Here is a 22,080-nt window from a genome sequence, read left to right on the forward strand (position 1 = left end):
TTTCATTGTGTGTCTCCCCTACTCAAAGTCTTTTAATGGCTCACCTTTTTAAAGATATCAAATCTAAACTCTCAAAGTCCTATATACATTAGCTCCACTCTACTTAATCATCCTCATCAACCAAGGCACCCAGTGTGTAGTTTTAATTAAAAGCAGCTAAGTCTCCTTGTCCTAACAACAAACCATGTTTATGCCCATCTTGTTTACTTAACTAGAAAGTTCTCTCCTTCTTCTGAAAACTATTCAGACCCTACCAAACCCTCAAAACTCAGCTCAGCACATACTTTGTCCTGAAAGTCTTTCCTATCTACTGAAGCCCTTGAGGTCCTGCGATCCTCTGGTTCACAAAATTGAGCATCTTTTTTTGTTTTGTTTCTCTTGGTAATTATTATCTTACTGTTTAATATGTTAGTTTTCACTGTCCAACTTGATAATAAATTCCTAAGGGAAGTTCTAGCTCTAACATGACAGAGTAGTGTTTATTGGGCTAACTAGGCAGCAATTGAAAATTCTGGACAAAATGTAAATTAACTATTTGAAAGCCCTGCTGAGTGATCAAATCAGGCACAAAAACTCAAAGAAGGCAATCAAATTGGGTGTGACAGACACTTACACATCTTGTCCCTGGAAGGCACTTCCAGTCTGGCTGTGTTGTTTGACTAGAACTCAAGCAGAAACATGCATTCTTATTTGCCCTGAGAAGCCTGGGAATTTAGAGGCTCCTCAGAACAGCTGGAATAGTTGGAAATTGAGAGAATTGTATAAAGGGAAGCCCACAAATATGCATATTTGTGCACCTCATGCATTCTACTCAAATCCCAGATCTGAGATTCAACCTAGGACTGAGGGCAAACTTGAAATAAACAACTCTAACAAAGCATAAGTCCACACCTCTACAAATTCAAGGTAACCCACAAGAAATTTAACTGCCTGCTGAAACAAAACTCAGCACTATTCAGAGAAGATAAACAGAATCTATGGTCTCTATAACATCTCACTTGCAATGTCCAATATAAAATTAAAAATGACTAGATATGTGAACAAACAGGAAAATGTAATCTCTAATCAAGACAAAAATATGTCTATAGAAACAAATCCACAAAAGATAAGACATTAGAATTAGCTGAAGAGCACTTAAATAACTATGATAAATATGTTAAAGAGTCAATAGAAAACAATGCATACAACGAGTTAACAAATGGGAAATTTTATGAGATTTAGAAACTGTAAAATAAGAATCAAATGAAAATCCTACAATGGGGAATATAACATCTGATCAATTTAAAAAGTCATTAGGTCGGATTAAGAGCATATCAAACACAACAGAATTAAAGATCAGTAAACTTAAAGACAGGCCAATAGATATCATTCAAATGGAGGTACATAGTGAGCAGAGACTAGAAGGAAAAAACAAGCAGTATTAATCGCCTGTAGGACAGTAACAAGTGATCTAATGTATGGGTAATTAGATTTCCAAAGGAGATGAGAGATAACGGGGCAGAAAAAACTTTTGACAAAATACTGGCCCACAACTTTCCAAATGTGATGGGGGTGGGGGGTGAAGCCACCTATAGATCTAGGAGGTTCAGTGAAAAATACAGAGAAAACCACAATGAGGCACATCAAGTTAAACTGGTAACAAAAAGAATCTTAAAAAGCATTTTTTTTTTTTTATGCATTATGTACAGAGGAACAACAAAGAGAATGATGATCTTTTTCTTCCCAGAAACAATGAAGACCAGAAGACAATGGAACAGTATCTTATAAGTCTGAAAGAAGAAAATTTGTTAGCTTGGAATTTTAGATCCAGCAAATGCACCTTTCAAAAATGAAATTGAAAGAAGACATTTTCAGTTATACAAAAGCTGAAAAAATTTGTTGCCAGGACACTTGCAGACATCAAATACTAAAGGAAGTTATTCAGGTTGAAGAGAAATGATACCAATAAAAATTCAAATCTACAGGAAGAAAAGAAGAGCACTAGAAATTATAAATGTGTAAGTAAATATAAAGATGTGTTTCTTTTGTGTCTTAAATTCTTAAAAATTCAATTGGCTATTAAAAGCAAAAATTCCTTAAGGGCAGGGACTACACAATAAGCAGACATGATAGCTCTTCAATGAATATTTATTGGCTTATAACTTAAATTGTCATGAGTTATTTTTTATACATAGGATAGAATTATCAGATTTCTTACTTCCTCTTCCTATCTCTAATCCACTGCTGTCTTACCTATCCTTCATTCTTATTTTATTAAACTCTTCAAAGTGGACACTTGTAACTAAGCCATTCTCTCTTGTCTGTGGAGAGTTCACCTGGGCATCCTTTTTAAAAAGGGAAATTAGCAGTATCTGTTTCCTTTGGGTAGATGCATTTCTATGCTTTGAATAAAAATATTTCTTATAAATAATCATTGGGCTTCTGATATCAATGGTATAGAAATTTCTCAATTTCTTTTTCTGCCCCAAATCTTTAATATTAGGAATTTTTATAAGGGATTTTCTATCTATGATTTCCAAATTATGCTTCTTCTTTAAACAAAAACAATAAAAATAAAATAAAAGCAGCTATCATTGACTCAGTGCAACTACATAACAATTATCTCAATTTTCATAGCAGTTGTACAGAGTTTATAATATTATTCCCATTTTGTAGATGAGAATAGTGAGCGCAATTAGGGGAACAACTTACCAAATGTCATACAGCTAATAAGTGGCTGAAATGGAATTTGAAATGAGGTCTTTTAGACTCCAAAAACGTGTATATTTTCATTCCCATTAATTTGTGGGAAATGTTTTTCTGAACCAAACAGCCACATTAAACAACCCTAAATTCATTGACAACCAATGAATATCCCCTCAAGGTGCCCTCTGCTGAATCTATATGCAAATTTCCTCTGATCAAGGAAACCTGTTAGCTGTAAATGCCTATGGACTGCAGTTCTGAACTTACCCGCTTGTGCAGACGTTCTGCTTCCTCTTGATACGCAGCAAGTTGCTGTTTCCATTGTTTCACATTGGCAGTGGACTCCAGTAGGGCTGCAGTGAGTTTGGCATTATTTCCTTTGAGGGTAGCCAGTTCAGCCTCCCAATGTTTGCTGATCACTGAACTAAAAGAAAAGAAAAGAAAAAGAAAATTCTAGCCATTATACTGAAGGGACAGCATACTTAGTTCTATTACTGGGTTTATAGCCCAAGAATGTTTCAAAGACAATCCCAAAATAATAAAATACAAATATGTCACTGAAATGTTTCTAGTGAAAAAAACCTAGCAAGTGAAGAAAAGTAAAAAGCACCAAAGTAGCAGGCTTCAAGTGGCAGAGTTCCCATCTTCATTACGACAGAGAAAGAGGGTCGATTCATTCTTTCCTTTGAGAAATAGACATTTTCTACTGAAAAGTACCTATAAATAAAACTACAATGTCTATATTCTTAAAAAGCATCACAACCTTAAGTATAATTTCATTCCTTACCGAAACATATTAGGATACTTAAATGTCAATAAAGTTTGGGACATGTAATGTAGTATTTCTTTTGAAATTGTTTATTTAATCTTTTTCAGCATTTTAAAACACCGAAAAAAAAATGCTGCAATAAATTGATTTCAAGTTATATGACAAGTCAGACCTAGAAATTGATTCTAAGAACTTTTTCTGATATAATTCCAGTATTATGTGTGGAACAAAACTGTTCAAAACAATCACCTTTTCCCTCATTTAATGTTCCACTTAATAAGTTACCCACAGTTAAGTATCTCAACCAGACAATTTTCTATTACAAAGACGGTTCTATTAGTTGGAAAGACCCTTCATTTGATAATTCTCTTAATTCTCTTCATTCTCTTAATGAAGTACAAATTGCCTCATTTGAAAGAAAAAGGTTGCCTTTCCTACCATTACTGAACAGTGTATTTCTATTAGTGAAATTCTGCTAACCTCATCCCATTAATTAATTAGTGATGCTTCCAGTTTTCTTTAATCTCCGTTTTCGTGTCTAAGTCATTTACATCACAGGACAAATGTTCTGATGGATACATATTTTATATTAACTTTAATGCATGTTATATAAAATAACATTTTTTTCATCACCAAAATTTCTAAAGCTCATCACTAGCAGTAAGACATATTGGCATCTTGAACTGCTGATACGATCACTGAAAAGGAAACAACACTATTTCTGTGGTATTCTTGCCAAATATGCATAACCTCATTTCAATCAAGAAAAAACACCATATAAACCCAATTAAGGGACAGTCTACAAAATAACTGACTGGTACTCTTCAAAAGTGTCAAGGTCATGAAAGATAAGGCAAGACTGAGGAACTTAAGAGGATGGAAGAGACTAAGAAAAAATAATAATTAAATGCAAAGTAGGATCCTCAATAGGATCCTTGAACAGAAAAGGGACATTGATGAGAAAACTGGTGAAATTCAAATAAGGTCTGTAATTTACTTTATAGTATTGTATCAGTGTTAATTTCCTGGTTTTGATCATTGTATTATAGTTATGTAAGATGTTAACATTAAGGAAGTCTGGGTGAGGAGTATAAGAACTCTACTGTTCTTGCAACTTTTCTGTAAGTCTAAAATTAGTTTGAAGTGAAAAGTTTAAAAAATTTCTAAAATTCACTTGAGAAAATTTTTTAAAATTCATACCTGAAAGAACAAAAATCAAACAATATGCTAGGCTATTAATTTAATGACCCATTTCTATCCTTGAAAAGAGAGCACTTTTCTATTTCTTCTTTTGTGGAACGATTTTCTAGATCATCATTATGTGAATAAAAAGATAACTTTCAAAATTAATTTTAGTAAGAAAATTTTACTTCTACTACTCTCAATGAGGTGTTTTCTTATTTAAAACATTAGACAAAAAAAGATACAAGTTGCTTTAGTTAAAGAATTTTAAATTTTGGAGTTAAGAGATGATTTAGTGACACTATGAACTATAGAAATGAAGTTGTAACATATCTGTAATAATCTATTAATGTTCAGTAGATGACCTAAATTAAAAACTGGTCTAGCAAAGATAAAAATGAGATGAAATGTTTCATTTTAAAGAAACCTAAACTGGAAATCATAAAGATATTTTTGGGTATAATATGCAATAAAAATGAAATGGGACTTCAATCAGTGGACTTATAAACAAAGAAAAGGATATTACATCATATATCATTTCTATATATATCAAGCTAAAATAAATATAAAGGGATATCTTTTTCACTTCCCATGTTAACTTTTTAGATTAACAGATCATCAACCAGAACTAATCACATAGTATAAGACTTCTACACAGTAAAAATGTTTTATTTAAATGTCTACTAATAAGGGATTAGTGAAGTTGGTTATTAATAATATTCAACTGATAAAAGAATGTGCATTAAAATTACATTCTAGAAATTTGTATAGAAAGATGTTCATACCTTGAGTTAAGGTATATTTCAAAATAGCAATAGTCTAAATAGATATTCTTGAAAAAAGACTAAGAATTATCATCTAAAATACTGAAGAATATTTCATTTTCTTCTGTTTCTTAAGTAATAAATGCTCATTGTGAAAATCAGAAAACAGTAAAAAGAGAAATTTTTCTAATGCAAACACACAAATGTTTACAAAACAAGATCATAACTCACTGTTTCACATCCTTTTTAGTTAATACACTGAACATATTTCTAGTATCAACAAATGTCCATTTTCTGTTTATTTTTGAAATAACAACTTAGTGAGAAGAGTTTTTTAAATAAAAGAAACAGGAAGATACTTCTGAATTTTTTCCAGGTGCATGGCTTCTTGAAAAACTTCTACCAGGTAGTAAGTTCACAAGGGCATTATTAAAAATATATAGTATATAATTTCTAGAGTTCTGAATTAATGGATCTTAATCCTGATTCACCTAAACTAATTGATCAAAATGATTTATTTAAAGTCTGTTATGGGAGAAGAGCCATGGGAATAATAAAACAAAAGACCTAAGTTTCTTTACAAGAAGCCTCGCATCAGCTGATTGTAACATAATTTAGTAAGAACAGGACTATTATATATCCTATGTGTTTATACAGTTTCACGTTCTTTTTTTCTTTGGATATAAACTATGGGAATCGATGTCATTAATCCATTGATATATCAGATATGATAAAGTACTACTAGTACTGGGTAGAATATTTCTAAAACTCATATGCAAAAAAAGAATGGCCTAGGTAGGCAACATTGGGGAACTCTTCTTGAAGAAGGCGCTGGATACAGGGATGCATTCCAGAGGATTTCGTAGTAGTTTGCTCTAGCAAGAGTCAGTTTGCTAGAACAGAAAGAGTAATTACCTGAAAGTTTTTGAACATTGTAAAAAAAAAAAAAAAAAAAAAAAGGAGAAAATAGAGCTTTACAAAGGTAAATCTGGTAGCACTGTGAAGGGTACAAGAGCTAATTAAAGAGGAGCTGGACAAGGCAGACAGCAATGGGGTTAGAAAGACTGTATTATCTGTCTAACTGAGAGGAATAAATCAAACTGAGAGGAATAAGTCAAGATGATCCTGAGCTTTTGAGACTGGGTGCTGTCAAATGCTGGGGAATTTGTTAAGTATCTACTTTACCTATCAGGGATTGATTTTGAGACAGGATGGGTTTATGATAGCCCTATGAAAGTTTTGATGTAGCTTTCCCCAACCAGTATAACACACTGTACGATATTCAGAGTTGATTATGAAACTCTGTCCCAGGAATGGCAGATTTAGAGCATTTTAGGAAATTCCAAAACCAATTTGTTACATTTTCCAACTACCCCTTGCTGAGCAAACCATTCACCAATTTACCTGCACTAACTGAATTAGAGATTTGTTTTAACCACCTTCTAGTTTTTCCTCTACAAAAATAAGTTTTATTTAAATGGACTCTTCAATCTGGTTTTCAGTCATAAATACTTAAAAATGACAAATGAAATCATAGTGACCTAATTTAAATACTTGATGTATGCAACTATCACAATCCTTTAAAAATCAAAGAGAACAAAAATGATTTTGAAAATATGTATTTCCAAAATCCATTCGTCAAAAATAACACATTTAATTGGAACAGCTAGAAGCAAATACCTGAAACTACCAAACTCCAACCCAGTAGTCTGGACTCCTGAAGACAACTGTATAACAAGGTAGATTACAAGGGGTGACAGTGTGATTGTGAAAACCTTGTGGATCACACTCCCTTTATTTAGTGTATGGATGATGACTAGAAAAATGGGGACAAAAACTAAATGAAAAATAGGGTGGGATAGGGGGGATGATTTGGGTGTTCTTTTTTACTTTTATTTTTTATTCTTATGCTGATTCCTTCTGATATAAGGAAAATGTTCAGAAATAGATTGTGGTGATGAATGCTTAACTATATGATGGTACTGTGAACAGCTGATTGTATACCATGGATGACTGTACAGTATGTGAATACATCTCAATAAAACTGAATTTAATAAAAAAAAATTTACAAAGTAAAACTACCACTTGTCTTTAGTGGAAGAACAAAAGTAAGGGTATTGGTTTTGTATTTTATTTCTCACACTTTTATTTTACAACCATGGTAGCAAAATCCATTAGGAATTTAAGAACTCAGTCTACATCACAATTATTTCAGTAATTATTGTGTGATCTTGGACAAGTCTCTCAACCATTCTAGTCCTTGGTTCTTTATGTATAAAATAAAGAGACTAGGCTAGATTTGTGTTGTCCAAATTATAGTCACTAACCACATGTGGCTATTTAAATTTAAATTATTTAAAATTAAATAAAGTTAAAATTTCAGCTCTTCAGTCCCACTGGCCACTTCAAGAGCTCAATAGCTACACATGGCTAGAGGCTACCTATTGGACAGCATAGATATAGAACCCATCACTGCAGAAAGCTCTATTGGACAGTGCTGTCCTAGATGATCTCTACTTTTCTAACTGGTTTTTCTATTCTGTGGCTATTTTCCTTTTCCTTCAGATTTCCACACCATATATCCTGTCAGCTTGTCCCGTCTTCCAAGACTGAAGATCATAGGTTATATCTCTTCTAGTCAAGCTGGTTTTTTTTGAGATGGTCTCTTCCTCCAACCTGATTTCTCATTTTCTTTTTTCGTGAATTTCTGCCCAAATTTTCTATGTTCACAATCTGTCTATAAGACTGCATCCTTCTGTTTCACTGATTCAGCTCTTCTCTAACAAGTATTTTCCAGTTTCACTGCCTATCCTCTCACTTTCCAGGACAGCGCAATGGTTGCCAATCTGTGCAGGCTTAGGAAATACATTGACTGACTAAATGAGAAAGCAGAGACAAGTAAAAGATAATTTATTATGAAATAGGTGCAAAATCAACATAGGATTAAATTAATTAATCTAAGAAGTAGCGAATTTTATAACACTCATATCTCAATTAAGTTTTAAATACTAGTAAGAAAATTTTAATATAAATTTTTTGGACCTCACATTCAGAATGCAATTTTACACTGATCTTACTCAGTAGAATCATATGCAGTTTCTCGACTTCCATTTTAAGTCAGTCATGCATGGATATAAGATAACAAGGATTAATGCAGATCTGGGACTTGGAAAAGCTACAAAAGACCTGTTTGGAAAAAAGTTAGTATTCCTGGACAAGAAGACTTGTTTTGGCTTAATTTAAAAATTAATACTGACTGGTAGGAATACTTTTTATATGGTCAGTCCAAGTACTATATATTTTAAAAGATATGACCTCTGAAGCATGTTAAAGTTAGCACATTCTACAAATTCATCCTACAATTTTCTAGTGTTGTCACATTTGGTTGACATGTAAAACCTAAGAGGTTATATGGTGTATGGATATATCTAAAAAAAAAACTGCATTAAAAAAAAAAAAACACCTAGGAGGGCTCAAGTTTAAGGTCCAACTTTGGCAAAAATCTTTCAACAAAATATACTATATTCTAATGTAAAGCCTAGGTAAATGTAATGGCCACTTATTCACTACCAGTGTTGAGAAAGCAATTTACAATTTCATGCTTGGAATGGCATTTATTTGTGAGCACAGTGGATATCAAAACATTTCTAAGACTCCTGGGAGCCACAGACACAAGGGGAGTTTTTGCTGTACCCTCTTCCAGGTTCTTCACCACAGACCTCAGTTGGGTGCTTAGGAGAAAGACTGGGGGCAGGGAGGGAGAGTCGAGAGAGGCTCCCTGGAGAGGAGAGGAGAGCCCCTTGTTATGGGAAAGCCACGAAGCCCTGCCAGAGCCCTTCTCCTCTATGGAGGAAAAGCCTTAAGCCACTGGGGGAAGGCCAGCAAATCCTGTGGAGACCCCTCCGTGATGCCTCCTGCTACCTCCCATTTTGGCTTTGGGAAACGTACAACAATAAAACTCTCTAACCCTGTGGGAGGAACAGAAAAGAGTTCGGGGTTCAAACCTCTGTGAAGAGTCAGAAAACTCTTCCACAAGACCCTCAAATATACAAGGCAAAATTTGCCTACCACTGGGAAAGGGGGTGGATGGGTGGTCACATGATCACTGAGAAAGCCCCACCCCTGAGAAGCAGAGACACAGGCCTTCCCAAAACTGAGGCTGGACAAGGACAACAGAAAACCCCACCCTGACCCTACCATCGGGCTGACAGGCACTGAGTAAGTAATAGCAGCCTTCCATGGGAGAGGGTCAACAGTGTAGAGAGGGAGCCAGAATAATGAGAAAGGTCCTCCAGCAACCCAGTCCCAACCCTGAGTACAAGGTGATGCTAGAGGTGTTTATAGCCTGTGATGTACTGATAGTAACCAGAGCAGCAACAAAATCCAAACCCAGGTTCATTCCTAAGTACATTAACTTAGCCCCTCACACCAACGGCCTAGCAAAAGACTCATGCACATTTCTAGGAGTAAAGACTATTTACTTCATTCTCTACTGTCCAACACACAATGTTTAGTATTTGACAAAAAAAAATTTTAAGACATACCAAAAAGCAAGAAAAAAACTCCATTGTCAAGAGGGAAAACAATCAACAGAATAATACTCAGAGATGTGCCAGATACTGAAACTAAAAACGGGGAATTTAAATTAGCTATCTTAAAGGCTTTAGTAAAACACCTTGCATGATCAGATAGTAAAATTCAGCAGAGAGATGGAAACTGTAAGAGTCAAATGGAAATGCAAGAAATAAAGAAATGATAACAGACATGAAGAATGCCTTTGAAAGGCTCATCAGTAAACCTAACACAACTATGCAAAAAGTCATAAACTTAAAGCGAGATCGATAGAAATTAGCCAAACTGAAACATGAAGAGAAAAATGATAAAAAAAAAAGAGCATCCAAGAGTGTGGCAAACTATCACACTAACATTGTGTAACTGGAATTTCAGAAGGAGAAAAGAGAAGAGAGGTCAAAAGTAATTTTTGAAGTGGTAATGACTGAGAAGTTTTAAAAAATAATAAAAGATTAAACCACAGATTCAACAAGCTCAAAAGACACATTACATATAGAGGTACAAAGGTAACAATTATAGTGGGCTTCTCATCACAAACTATGTAATTCAGAAGAAAATAAAGTGCTGAAAGAAAACAACTTTCAACTCAGGATTCTATACATATACCTTTCAAAACTGAAGGTTCAATGACGAGTTTTTCAGACACATAAAAGCTGAGAGAATTAACTACCAACAGATGGACTAAAAGAAATATTCAAGACAGTTCTTCAGGTGAAAGAATATGATGCTAGACAGAAACTTGGATCTACCCAAATAAGTGAGGATATACAGAAATGATTAAATGAAAATAAATATAAAAAGTGCAATGGAAATTCATTTGAGAAAGTAAAGTTTTTTAAACAAATGGTGCTGGAATAAATGGATAACCATATATTAAAAAATTAATCTCCATTCATATCTCATAGTCCATATAAAAATTAACTCAAAATGTAAAACTTAGAAACTTATAACACTTCTAGAAGAAAACAAAGGAGAAAATGTTTTTCACTTTGAGTTAGGCAAAGATTTCTTAGCTATAACACCAAAAGTATAATCCATAAAAAAAAAAACTAATAAAAAAGATTCCATAAAATAAAAAACTTCTCTTTGAAAGACAGTGTTTAAAAATTGAAAGAGAAGCTACAGACCAGGAGAAGATGGTTGTAAAATACACATTAACTTGTATCCAGAATATATAAAGAACTCTCAGAACTCAAAAGAGGTCAATTTGGAGGTTATTCTTACACATTATGTAGATACTCCTTTTCAGTTTCTAGTGTATTAGATAGAATAGCTAGAAGGAAATACCTGAATCTGTTGTTGAACAATAATCCAGTAGACTTGATTCTTGATGATAATTGTATAACTATATAGCTTTTATCATGTGATTGTGTGATAGTGAAAACCTGGTGACTGACGCTCCCTTTAACCAGTGTATGGGCAGATGAGTAATAAAATAATGACCAAAGACTATACAAATAATAAGGGGGGATGAGGGGTATGGGATGGTTTGAGTGTTCTTTTTTATTTCCTTTATTATTTTTAAAATTTTAAGTATTTTTTTATTTTGGAGTAATAAAAATGCTCGAAAATTGATTGTGGTGATGACTGCACAACTATATGATGATACTGTGTGCCACTGTTTACTCGGGATGGATTATATGGTGTGTGAGTATATCTCAATAAAATTGCATTTAAAAAAACTCAATTAAAAAAAGGGCCACAAATGGACAAATATTGTATGATCTCACTAATATGAACTAATTATAATATATAAACTCATAGACATAAAAAATATAATATGGGTTACCAGGAATAAGAATGAGGCTAGAGAATGGGGAATGGTTGCTTAATATGTGCAGAATGTTTAATCAGGTTGAGCTTAAATGTTTGGAAATGGATAGAGATGACAGTAGCACATTATTGTGAGAATAATTAATAGTACTGAATTGTGGGTGAATGTGGTGGAAAGGGGAAGAGTCATGTATGTCACCAGAAGGAAAGCTGGAGGTTAAAACATAGGAATTATGTATAGCACAGTGTATCTTGTGGTGGACGATGACTGTGATTAACTATACAAAAATCAAAAAGTTCTTTCACGAACTAGAACAAGTGTATGACACTATTACAAGGAGTTAACAATAGAGGGGTGTATGGGAAAAAGGCACATACTGCAAACTTGGAATATAATTAACAGTAATATCTTAATATTCTTTTACGAACAGTAACAAATGTACCACACCAAGACCATGGGTCAATAATGGTGGGGGATAAGGGGTATGGGATGTTTTGGGTTTTATTTTTTATTTTTATTTCTTTTTCTGGATTACTGAAAATGTTCTAAAATTGATCATGGTGATGAATGCACAACTATGTGCTGATACTGTAAGTCACTGATAGCATACTATACAATGACTGTATACCAGATAGTTCGTCTGGTGTGTGACTATCTCAATAAAATTGCATTTTTAAAAAAAAGGGCAAAAAACTTGGACACTGCACCAGAGAAGATATATGGATACCAATAAACTTATGATAAACAAATATAAATATAAAATTACAAATAAACAAAAAAAAAAGATGCTCAACATCATTAGTTATTGAGGAAATGCAAATTAAAACCATAACTATATACCACTAAACACCAATTAAAATGAGGGAAAAAAGCCATCTGACACTACCAAGTGCCAATGAGGATACAGAGCAACTGGAATTCTCATATGTCACTGGTGGGAATGTAAAGCAGTGAAGTTGCTTTGGAAAATAATTTGTCAGTTTCTTGTAAAGTTAAACATACAACTACCATACAACCCAGCAACAGTACTCCTAAGTATTTACCCAAGTGAAATAAAAACATATGTTCACATAAAAATTTGTAAATGATTTATTTATTTTTTTAACATTTACTTTTAAATAATTTCAAACTTCATGGAGAGTTGCAAAAATAATTCAAACCCCATAAAGAGAACTTCAACCTACCATCTAGACAGGTAAACGGATCCACCAACTTTTAAAGTTTTGCCACATTTTCTGTATCATTTTATCTATCTATCTAGCCGTCTCTCTTTCTATCTTCTAAAACTTTGAGAGAATGATGTACACATCTTCCTCCCTGAACACTTAATATTCCCATGTATATTAATTATTTTTAAAGTTTTATTGAGATATAACTCACGTCTTATAAATCGCCCATTTAAGGTATAAATTGTATGAGTTTTAGAATGTTCAGAGTTGTGAAACCATCATCACAATCAATTTTAGAACATTTTCATCATCCCCAAAAGAAACCTGTACCCATCAGCAGTCACTCCCCAACCACCTCATCCCCCAGCCCTAGGCAGCCAGTAATGTATTTTCTTTTCCTATAGATTTACCTCTTCTGGACATTTCAAATAGAATTATATAATATGTGTTCTCTTGTAACTGGCTTCTTTTATTTGGCATAACGCTGTCAAAGTTTAGCCATGTTGTAACATCTATCAACATTTCATTCCTTTTTACTGCCAAATAATATTCCATTGTAGAGACACAGACAATATTCATTGTTTCTTCATTTGATGCACATTTAGGTTGTCTTTACTTTTGGCTGCTATGAATATTCATATATGTAACTGTTTACGGCAGCTTTATTCATAATCACCAAAAACTGGACACAACCCAAATGTCCTTCAACTGGTGAATGGATAAACAAGTATACTGTGGTGCATCCATTCAATAGAACACTACTCAGATATTAAAAAGAATAAACTTTTGATACACACTACAAAACAGATGAAGCTCAAATGCATTATGCTAGGTGAAAGAAGTCAAATTAAAAAGACTACACACCGTATATTCCATTTATATGACATTCTGGGAAAGGTACAACTACTGGCATAGATCAGTGGTTGCCAATGTCTGGGGATAGGGAAAGAGGTTGAAAACAAAATAGCAAGAGAGAATATTTTGGGGTGATAGAACTCTTCCTTACCTTGATGTTTATATAACTATGAATTTGTCAAAAAAAAAAAAAAAAAACACCCCATAAAACTGTATACTGGAAAGGGTACATTTTACCGCATGTAAGCTATACTTCAATTTATAAAATATTATCACTACCAAAAGGAAAAAAGATTTCTAAGTACTCCTAGATGCTCTTTCTGTGACCATAAGATTGCAAACAATTAGAAGAACTGGAAGGTTAGGTCTTCTTATACTGGATAGAAAGTTCTCTAAGCTGCTCCATTCATGTCTATATTTGTTGGCATGGGAAGAGATGAGCAGGAAACAGAAGGAATGTTACACATAATAAGAATTAAAAATAAAAAGGAAGGAGGTGAATGGGCAACTGGAGATGGTGATAAGAAGTAAACGAGAGAAGAAGGATTTAAAAGGCAGGGATATACAGAAAGGAATGAACATGGAAAGTGGTTTGGGACAGAAAAAGACTGAAGTGAGACTTCGGACAGGACAGAAAAAGATGCTGGTAGAATGTCTCGATACACTACAACTTCTTGTTTACTTCATTTCCGTGAACATGTCTTGAGTCTCGGAATATATTAAGTAGTGAGATCTGGACACAGATAAGCTCTCCACCAGACTCCCATTAACCTTTTTCTCCTTACTCTACAGCCTCAAAGTACTGTTGATTATACTTAAGAAAATAAATGTTGAAATTTTCATATCAGACTAATACCTTTATGCATTACACAAAGAGAGTACAATAAACCATAAGAAATTGAAACTTAATCCTGAAATAAGTACTACAGGAGGCAGTTTAATGCTATGTCTTTATCCTTCTACATTTTCTAATCCTTGGTTATAAGGTTAATAAATATGTACTTTTAAGACTATTTTGCACTATTGACTAAAATGTTATCTTTGCTGGTAAATGTGCACCTTTCAGAGAACATTCTAGCTTCCTCTATTTTGTGAAGTGCTCCTTTAATAATCTATCTTGTTGGAGTGCAGTGTGAAATACAACTTAGGAAATAAAATGTTTTTGATTTTTGCCAATTTTCCCTGTTTTCTCTTTGTGGCTTCCTAATATATTTCTTTCACCATCCAGTGTGTAAATGCATCTATTAAATAATATTCACAATTTTAACTTACAATAAATTCAAAAGGGTATCCTGAAGTAAGTTCAACATGAGCTACCTCAGATAACACAGATGTTTTCAATCCTTATATACTCTTGTGTACTTTGCACACTAATTTTGAATAAATAATTTTTCTTTTTTAAATTGAGGACTAAGAAATCACATTCCTCCCCACTAGACTGAATTTTAGCAATAATTAATAACCTGGGATAATTTTCATTTTGATATCAAAATTTTAAGTTAGTATCCTACATTTCAGGAATACTTGTTAAAAAAAAAACTGGTAGGGCTCTCTGGCTGCTAATTTGGCCCTTTTTTACAGGTAATATTTTAATTTTTCCCTTAAGCAAACTGTTCCCAAAGAAACCACTGAATTGTTTAGCTGGAGATACCAGTGAGTCAGAAGAGATACTGAAACACCACTATGATCTCATGCCTGAATGCTGGAATAAAGGCAAAGTAATTCTTTGTTCTCACAACTACTTGGTCAAGTTTCCCTTTGAAAAGGACCAGCTGGCTTCCTGTTGGCTTCACATTTTGAAGTCAGATGAGTTCAAAAGCACTCCAAAAACATCAGTTGAAACATATCTTAAATTGAAATTTTAGCTTTCATTTATCTAAAGTCAATGTTCTGTGATGAAGTATTAAGCTTCATTAACTTAGTTATGTAAAATCAAGAAGAAAAAGTACTTTAAATGATTAGATAACAAAATAAGTGTCTAATACATGAGCACCTTATTTAACCTGTGCAGTGACCTCTAAATGTGAATGGTCACTTACGGAGTTTAAGAAAGCTGCCCCTCCCATGCCCCCAGGTCAGAACCCCTCATCAGAGACTCCATAATGGTAGCCTCCATGTGTACTTACTAATAAGCACGTGTTATTACATACAACTGAGGAAAATATTCAGATAATCTTTTAAAAGTGGATTTAAAAAGGGTTTCGAATAGATTGTGGTGATGAATGCATAACTATGTTATCATACTGTGGACAGTGGATTGTATATCATGGATGATTGTATGGTGTGTGAATGTATTTCAATAAAACTGAATTTAATTTAAAAAAAAAAAAAAAAGGGTTTTGATGGGCTTTTTCTTGACATTATTCTTAATATCAGTTGTAAGGTCAATCCCCAAGAAGGTAAAAGAGATGACAAGCACCCTGTAACATTACCTTGTCTCAGGATCTGCCTGTCTCCTTAACTTCCTACTCCATACCTGTGAATATACACAGAAGCAGCCAACTTACTCAAACCAGCTGTGTATCATTTTTTGGTCTAGGTACTTTCACCTCAGTCTGTTGGTTACAAGCTAGCTCTACTTAGAAACTAATGATTTACTCAACAGTTGAGGGTCAAAATTTTTGTTACTTAATAAAATTTTAGTTGTTCTTTTAAAGGAAAGAAATGCCTCTTAAATGAAAACAAAGGACTTTCCATTGTTTCTAAGCAGTATTTACTATCAAAAGGAATTCAACGAGTAGAGATTTCAGGTCTTGCCAAGCAAACAGTTTAGTAAATTACAGGATTTTTCTAATAGATTAAACTGAAAGCCTCAGTTTGCCTTAAATGCTTAACAAGATGTCTTTCAAAGCTTCTTATAGTTTTGGCAACTTATTAATTTACTTATCAAAGTACTCCTAGATGTTCACATTGTTCTGTTCCTTATGTTCCTGTCGGTACCTGTTTCTAACCTGCTGCCTCGTCTGACCTTAGCTTTTAATGTCTGCTTTGACCATCCTCTGACTTGTACTTTCTCATCTCAGTGTCCTTCCTTGTGTCACAATCCATCATCTTTACACACAGACTGCTGCATCTAGATTAAAGACACACAGCACAAAAACTGATGGCTACAGGTAAACAGATTAAGATATGTTTGTTGATAACAGTGAACTGGAAATCACTTGGTCATACTCTTAGAAATATGGTATTTAAAAATGAAATGGAATTTAACTACTGAACAGCAGCTTGTGAGAAATTCCCAAAGTCAGGAGAGGTGCAGTTTTAAAAGAAACACTATATCACCAATGTTATTGATGGCACAGAAAGATGACATTGTATGGAAAAAAACATGGACACAGATGAGAGAGTCAAAAAGTGAATCAGAAGAGTTGGACTTTAAATATGAAGAACCTACAAGAACACTTAAACCATTTATTTTATATATTGTACATATATTACACACAAAGTGGCATCATTAAAATCTAGGTCTAAGTAAGTCTGAAAGAGCATTCAGTCACAGTTCAATTGACAACGCTTTTTTTCTTGGTGCTATATAAAACAATGGTGTGCGTTACAATCAAAGGCATCTTAGTTTTAGATAATATAAGGGATTTTTCTTAGCTCTGGTAAAGAAGCTGCCATTTACTTTTCAGAGGTTATAAAATTAATCCAAAACAAATTACTTCAAAATGTATAATGTCTGTCTTCCTCAGACTATAAATATTTCTCAGGTGTGAAGAATTTTACATTAAATATACACATTAAACAAGAACCAACTGTTGAAAATAAGCATAAACCTGTACTGAATAATGATTAAAGGCACAGACCCAGGAGTCTCATTACTCAGTTCATATTGTGGCTCCAGCCATTTGCTAGTGATGGGACTTGGGCAAGTTATCTTATTTCATTAGGCCTCAGTTTCCTCTTCTGTAAAATCAGGATTAATACTGACTATCTTCACAGGGTGACTCTGAGGAATAAATAGCCCATGTAAAGTACCCTTGAACAAAGCACATAAGAGACACTCAAATGTTAGTCCCTATTCTACAGCACAAGCAATAAAGAACCTTGGCACTGCTGTTAGTTATGAAAAAGTGAAGAGATTTAACGTCAACTATTTTAAAGGGAATTTTTTTGGTTTAGTGATGTGAATAACTTATATAGATTTCCCCTTAAAATTAAGTGAAATAAATTAAATAATTTAAATCAAACCAACATCAGGTATGGACTCAATGAGATATATCATCATCCTTAGGTACTAGACATGTATAATGAAGTTTAAACCTTCGGGGTGGAGCTCAGAATAACTTCAGCAAGTTAGTGAAGGAGTGAGAAAATAAAGACTTGAGTCTCATAAAGTGGTAAGGCTGATTTCTCACAGAGAGGGGAAAAGGTTAGCAGCAAAATCTGAATTGAAGAATGTTATGTTTCCCTCACAAAAACATCCTGCATTTCAGCACACAGTTTCCCATTTGATTTCAGAAGGCACTAAAAAGTCTAGCTCTACAGCTACTCTTTTATTCCCCAAGGCGGAGAGATCCATAACTGCCCTTAGAAATCCCTTGGCTCCCCTGACTGTGCTCCCATCAGTCACAGCAGCATCCCTACGTGCTGCAGAGTAACTCGCGCTGGAAAAGGCTCTGCACTGCAACATCAGCACACTGCCCTCTGTGTTCTAACGTAGCTGCGGCTGGGGAATGGAGATAAGGGTGAAGGAGACACATGCAGACCCAATTTCACTTCTGCCACCAGCCCCTACCCACGATGCTTTCAACCTCCAAAGCGAGTCCCCTTGAACATTTAAAACAGTCTATTCTCTCTCAAGTAAGAAACATGGGTACCAACTGCTTCCTCAAAGATATTTATGAAAGGCTAAAACTGCTTTACAAGTGTTTTAAATATTTTAATGCAAATCACACTTTCCCTATACCAGTGAATCTGGAGGATTGAGAGCTGGATCTTATTAGGGATAGGAATAAAAAGCTGTTTAGTGGATCTATTGCCAGCATAAGTGAGTAAAGAAAAGAATTTAATCAAAGTCAATATTTGTGTTGGTTTCTCTTTTACAAAAACTGATCATTGACGAAAAGTTTTCTTTGGAAATTTATTCAGAGCACAATATTAGATTTATTCTGTTGGGGAAAAGTCTTCAAGAAAACAGTCTTACACACTAAGTGAAAAATTGTTTCTCTCAACTCTTATGAAAATATATATCTATCTTTTGCAAATAGTGAGACCAATTAATTTCAAGTCTGTCTTATTTACAGAGTAATAGCATTATAGTCATTATAATTTATTCAAGACAAATGAATATTTTTATCTCTCATCTATAATGTGATTTAGCTTCAGAGGCTAAAATAAAATGCCTGTTTCTTGCAAACTAAGTCACTTTAGAAAAATTCATCCCGAAAATTCTTTAGCACAATATTTAGTCTTGTCGGTCAAAAACATTAAAAATAAAAAAACAGAAATCATGCTAGGCAGTGGCAGAATTTTAAAAATGCTATTGGAGATTTTGCTAAAGCTTGAAACTGGGTGGAAATAAATGGCTGACTTCACGGCAAGATCTGTTTTCCAATTTTCTGTCATGAAATCTTTCATTCCTTGAGAAACCAGTTATAATCAATAATTGTATTGGCCATTATATGATACTCAGAATCAGAGCATTTGTTTTTAGTTTTGTAGTTCAGTTTAAATTTATTTTTAAAGGCCATGCTCCTAAAACATAACTCTGTATTACGTAAATGTTTGAGTAACAGCATGAACAAAATTTTACTTGCAAATTTTATTGTCTGCTAATTGCCTCAATCATCAACTTCATTTATTATATACATATAAGAGATATAAAAATAATATGCAAAGGTACAGGCCCTGATCAAAAGAAGTATTATGCAAATAAACTTTAAGGAGGGGGAGATTATAAGTAAATATAGCTCAGAATTAATACTAGCTTAGTCCGCTACTGATTTATTGGCTTTTACCAAGAGAAGTTTTTATGATTTCCGCTCAAAGCTGCCTTATCTGCCTGTTATGGATGCAAAAGTCTGTTGCAACTCCAAGAACTGACATAACTGGCTAAAATGATGAAGTCTGCCTGTACTCCAACTCCAGATTAGTTCAGCAAGAGACATCCTTTTTAGCTATAAGAAGACTACACAGCTGAAATCTCTGCCAGCCACATATTTGCTTTTACAGTAATGGTGACAGACTGGAGCATATTCATCACATAAATTCTGTTACTTTCCCTTGATCCAACACCCTCATTTATAATCTGAAACTCTGAAAGAGTTTTTCTCTGTGTGAAGTCAATGGCACATATAATAACAGAACCAATGACTTAGGCTTCATATATACCAAGTTTAAGCAACTGAATTAACTAACCCCAACTATTAAATCCAAATGCTTGAACAGATGAGGACTTTCTTTGATATAACAGAGGTAGGACTTGAACTAGACTCTTACCTTAAGGTTTTCCAAATAAATTATATGTCTTTGTTCATATGTACTGTTATTCCACTCCATTACCTTATAGATAATCTACAATTGGCTATATGCAGTCATATATCTGAGTGTTGAGAATGCCATGCAGAAATCACTGGAAACAAAATGACTACTTTTCAATAAGGTTGGACTACAGAGTAATAAAAAATCAGAAATAATCAGATTATACTAATCAAAAACGAAAATGTGGAAGTTGGGATCAAATCCCTGGATAGTTTTCTAAAGTATGGGATTAAGCAGATTCAAGTTAATATTCCAAAGGCTTTACATATCATAGCAAAATTTTAAATATATATTTCAAAATGGAGAATGGCTACAAATATGGATGGACTAATAAAGTAGGAATGCCCTCTACATTTCTTTTGAATATATGAAAATAATAGATGTTCACACCACTATTACTCAAATACCATTATTGCATTAAATACTCCAAGGTGAAAGACTGTACTGTGGAGAAAGATGGCTAAACACCTTGCTTAAATTTACAAGGAAAGTAAATAGTTTTGTATCACATATAAATGTAAATATCTGTGGAATTACTTCAGGCCCTTCTATTAATATTTGATAGCCTGCTTTCTATGGATTAATACAGATTCTAGAATCACTAAGACTAGGCTCTTAGTTCTGAAATGTGCTTCTAGAGGATGGTTTATTAACAGCCTTCAGAAAACCATCCCAAATAACCACTTATCCTGAGCTTGAGAGCAGCTCTTACAAATATCGTGTTCTCCCACATTGGTGAACTGCTTATGAAATGAGTTTATGACAACTGATTATTTTTCTCATCTTTCAGCCAGATAAACTATATCTCTGAGATTATTACTGATTTATAGAAAACACTCTAAAGCCTTAGAAGAAACTCCATGAAAATATCAATCTGGAAGGACAGCTGCCATGCTGACTTTATCCAAGAATTATATCAAAATCACATGACCTAAGTTAACCAACACATACGTAATCAAAAATATGTTTGTCTTTCAGAAGAGTTAAATTTCTCTTTAAGTCTCATTTCTGTAAAAGTGAATCAAGAATTCAAGAAGGAAGAAAAATTTATTTTAGATGCCTTGTACTGATACTACTTAAAATATACTATATTCATTAGAGGATCTTAAGAGACAGCGCTAACTGATATTCTGAATCTATAACACAGTCAGAAGTAATTCTTCCTTAAAAATCTTAGCAATTGAGAACCATAAGACAAATTCTAAAAAACTTGCAGATCTGTTTTGGGCATTTTATATTTTGGCTGCTGGGTTTTATTTGGAGAAGTATTAGTTCATTTTCTATCAGTGCATTAAGATTTATATTTTAAATGTATTTAGACGTGATACTAGAATTTTGATGGTCATTGTATAACTAAACAGACTATCAGTTTACGTATGACTAAATTTAATTCAAGCAATCAATGATGTTTCAATAAGTATTTGTCTTTTATGTATCTAATATTTGGGGATATATAGATGAATGTGACATTTTTTTCATCCTCAAGGATTTTCTACCCTTACTGTAGGATAAAATCCAATATATAAGGAAAAATAAACCAGTCACCTGACTCAAAAAATGTTCATTGCACACCTTCTATGTGTCAAGCACTCTACTGCATAACGTGAATTCAAGAATGAGTGGTTACTGCTCTCAAAAAGAACATAGGCTAATTGACTAAAGATATCTTTCTTTCTTTCCATTCGTTTGTTCTCAAAGCTAAATAGCAAACAATCCTCACATTTCTTCCAAACCACTTTCTCTATATACTCTCTTCCACTGAGATTACCATAACCTCGGTTGGGGCCCAACTGCTTCAAGGCAGTTCACCTAGAGCGCTCCTCCACC

General features: G+C 33.7%; 1 protein-coding gene across 1 annotated transcript in view; it reads right to left on the bottom strand.

Annotated features, from left to right (window-relative positions):
* The window catches only part of HOMER1 (homer scaffold protein 1), a 155,159-nt gene that overhangs the window by 34,230 nt on the left and 98,849 nt on the right, over nt 1-22,080 (bottom strand). Inside the window, exon 6 of the mRNA XM_037801413.1 lies at nt 2,953-3,109. Within this exon, the coding sequence (XP_037657341.1) occupies nt 2,953-3,109 (157 nt within the window). The remainder of the gene's footprint in view (nt 1-2,952; nt 3,110-22,080) is intronic.

The sequence above is a fragment of the Choloepus didactylus genome, chromosome 13 (genome assembly GCF_015220235.1).
Source record: "Choloepus didactylus isolate mChoDid1 chromosome 13, mChoDid1.pri, whole genome shotgun sequence".
In the NCBI taxonomy this organism is placed as follows: Eukaryota; Metazoa; Chordata; class Mammalia; order Pilosa; family Megalonychidae; genus Choloepus; species Choloepus didactylus.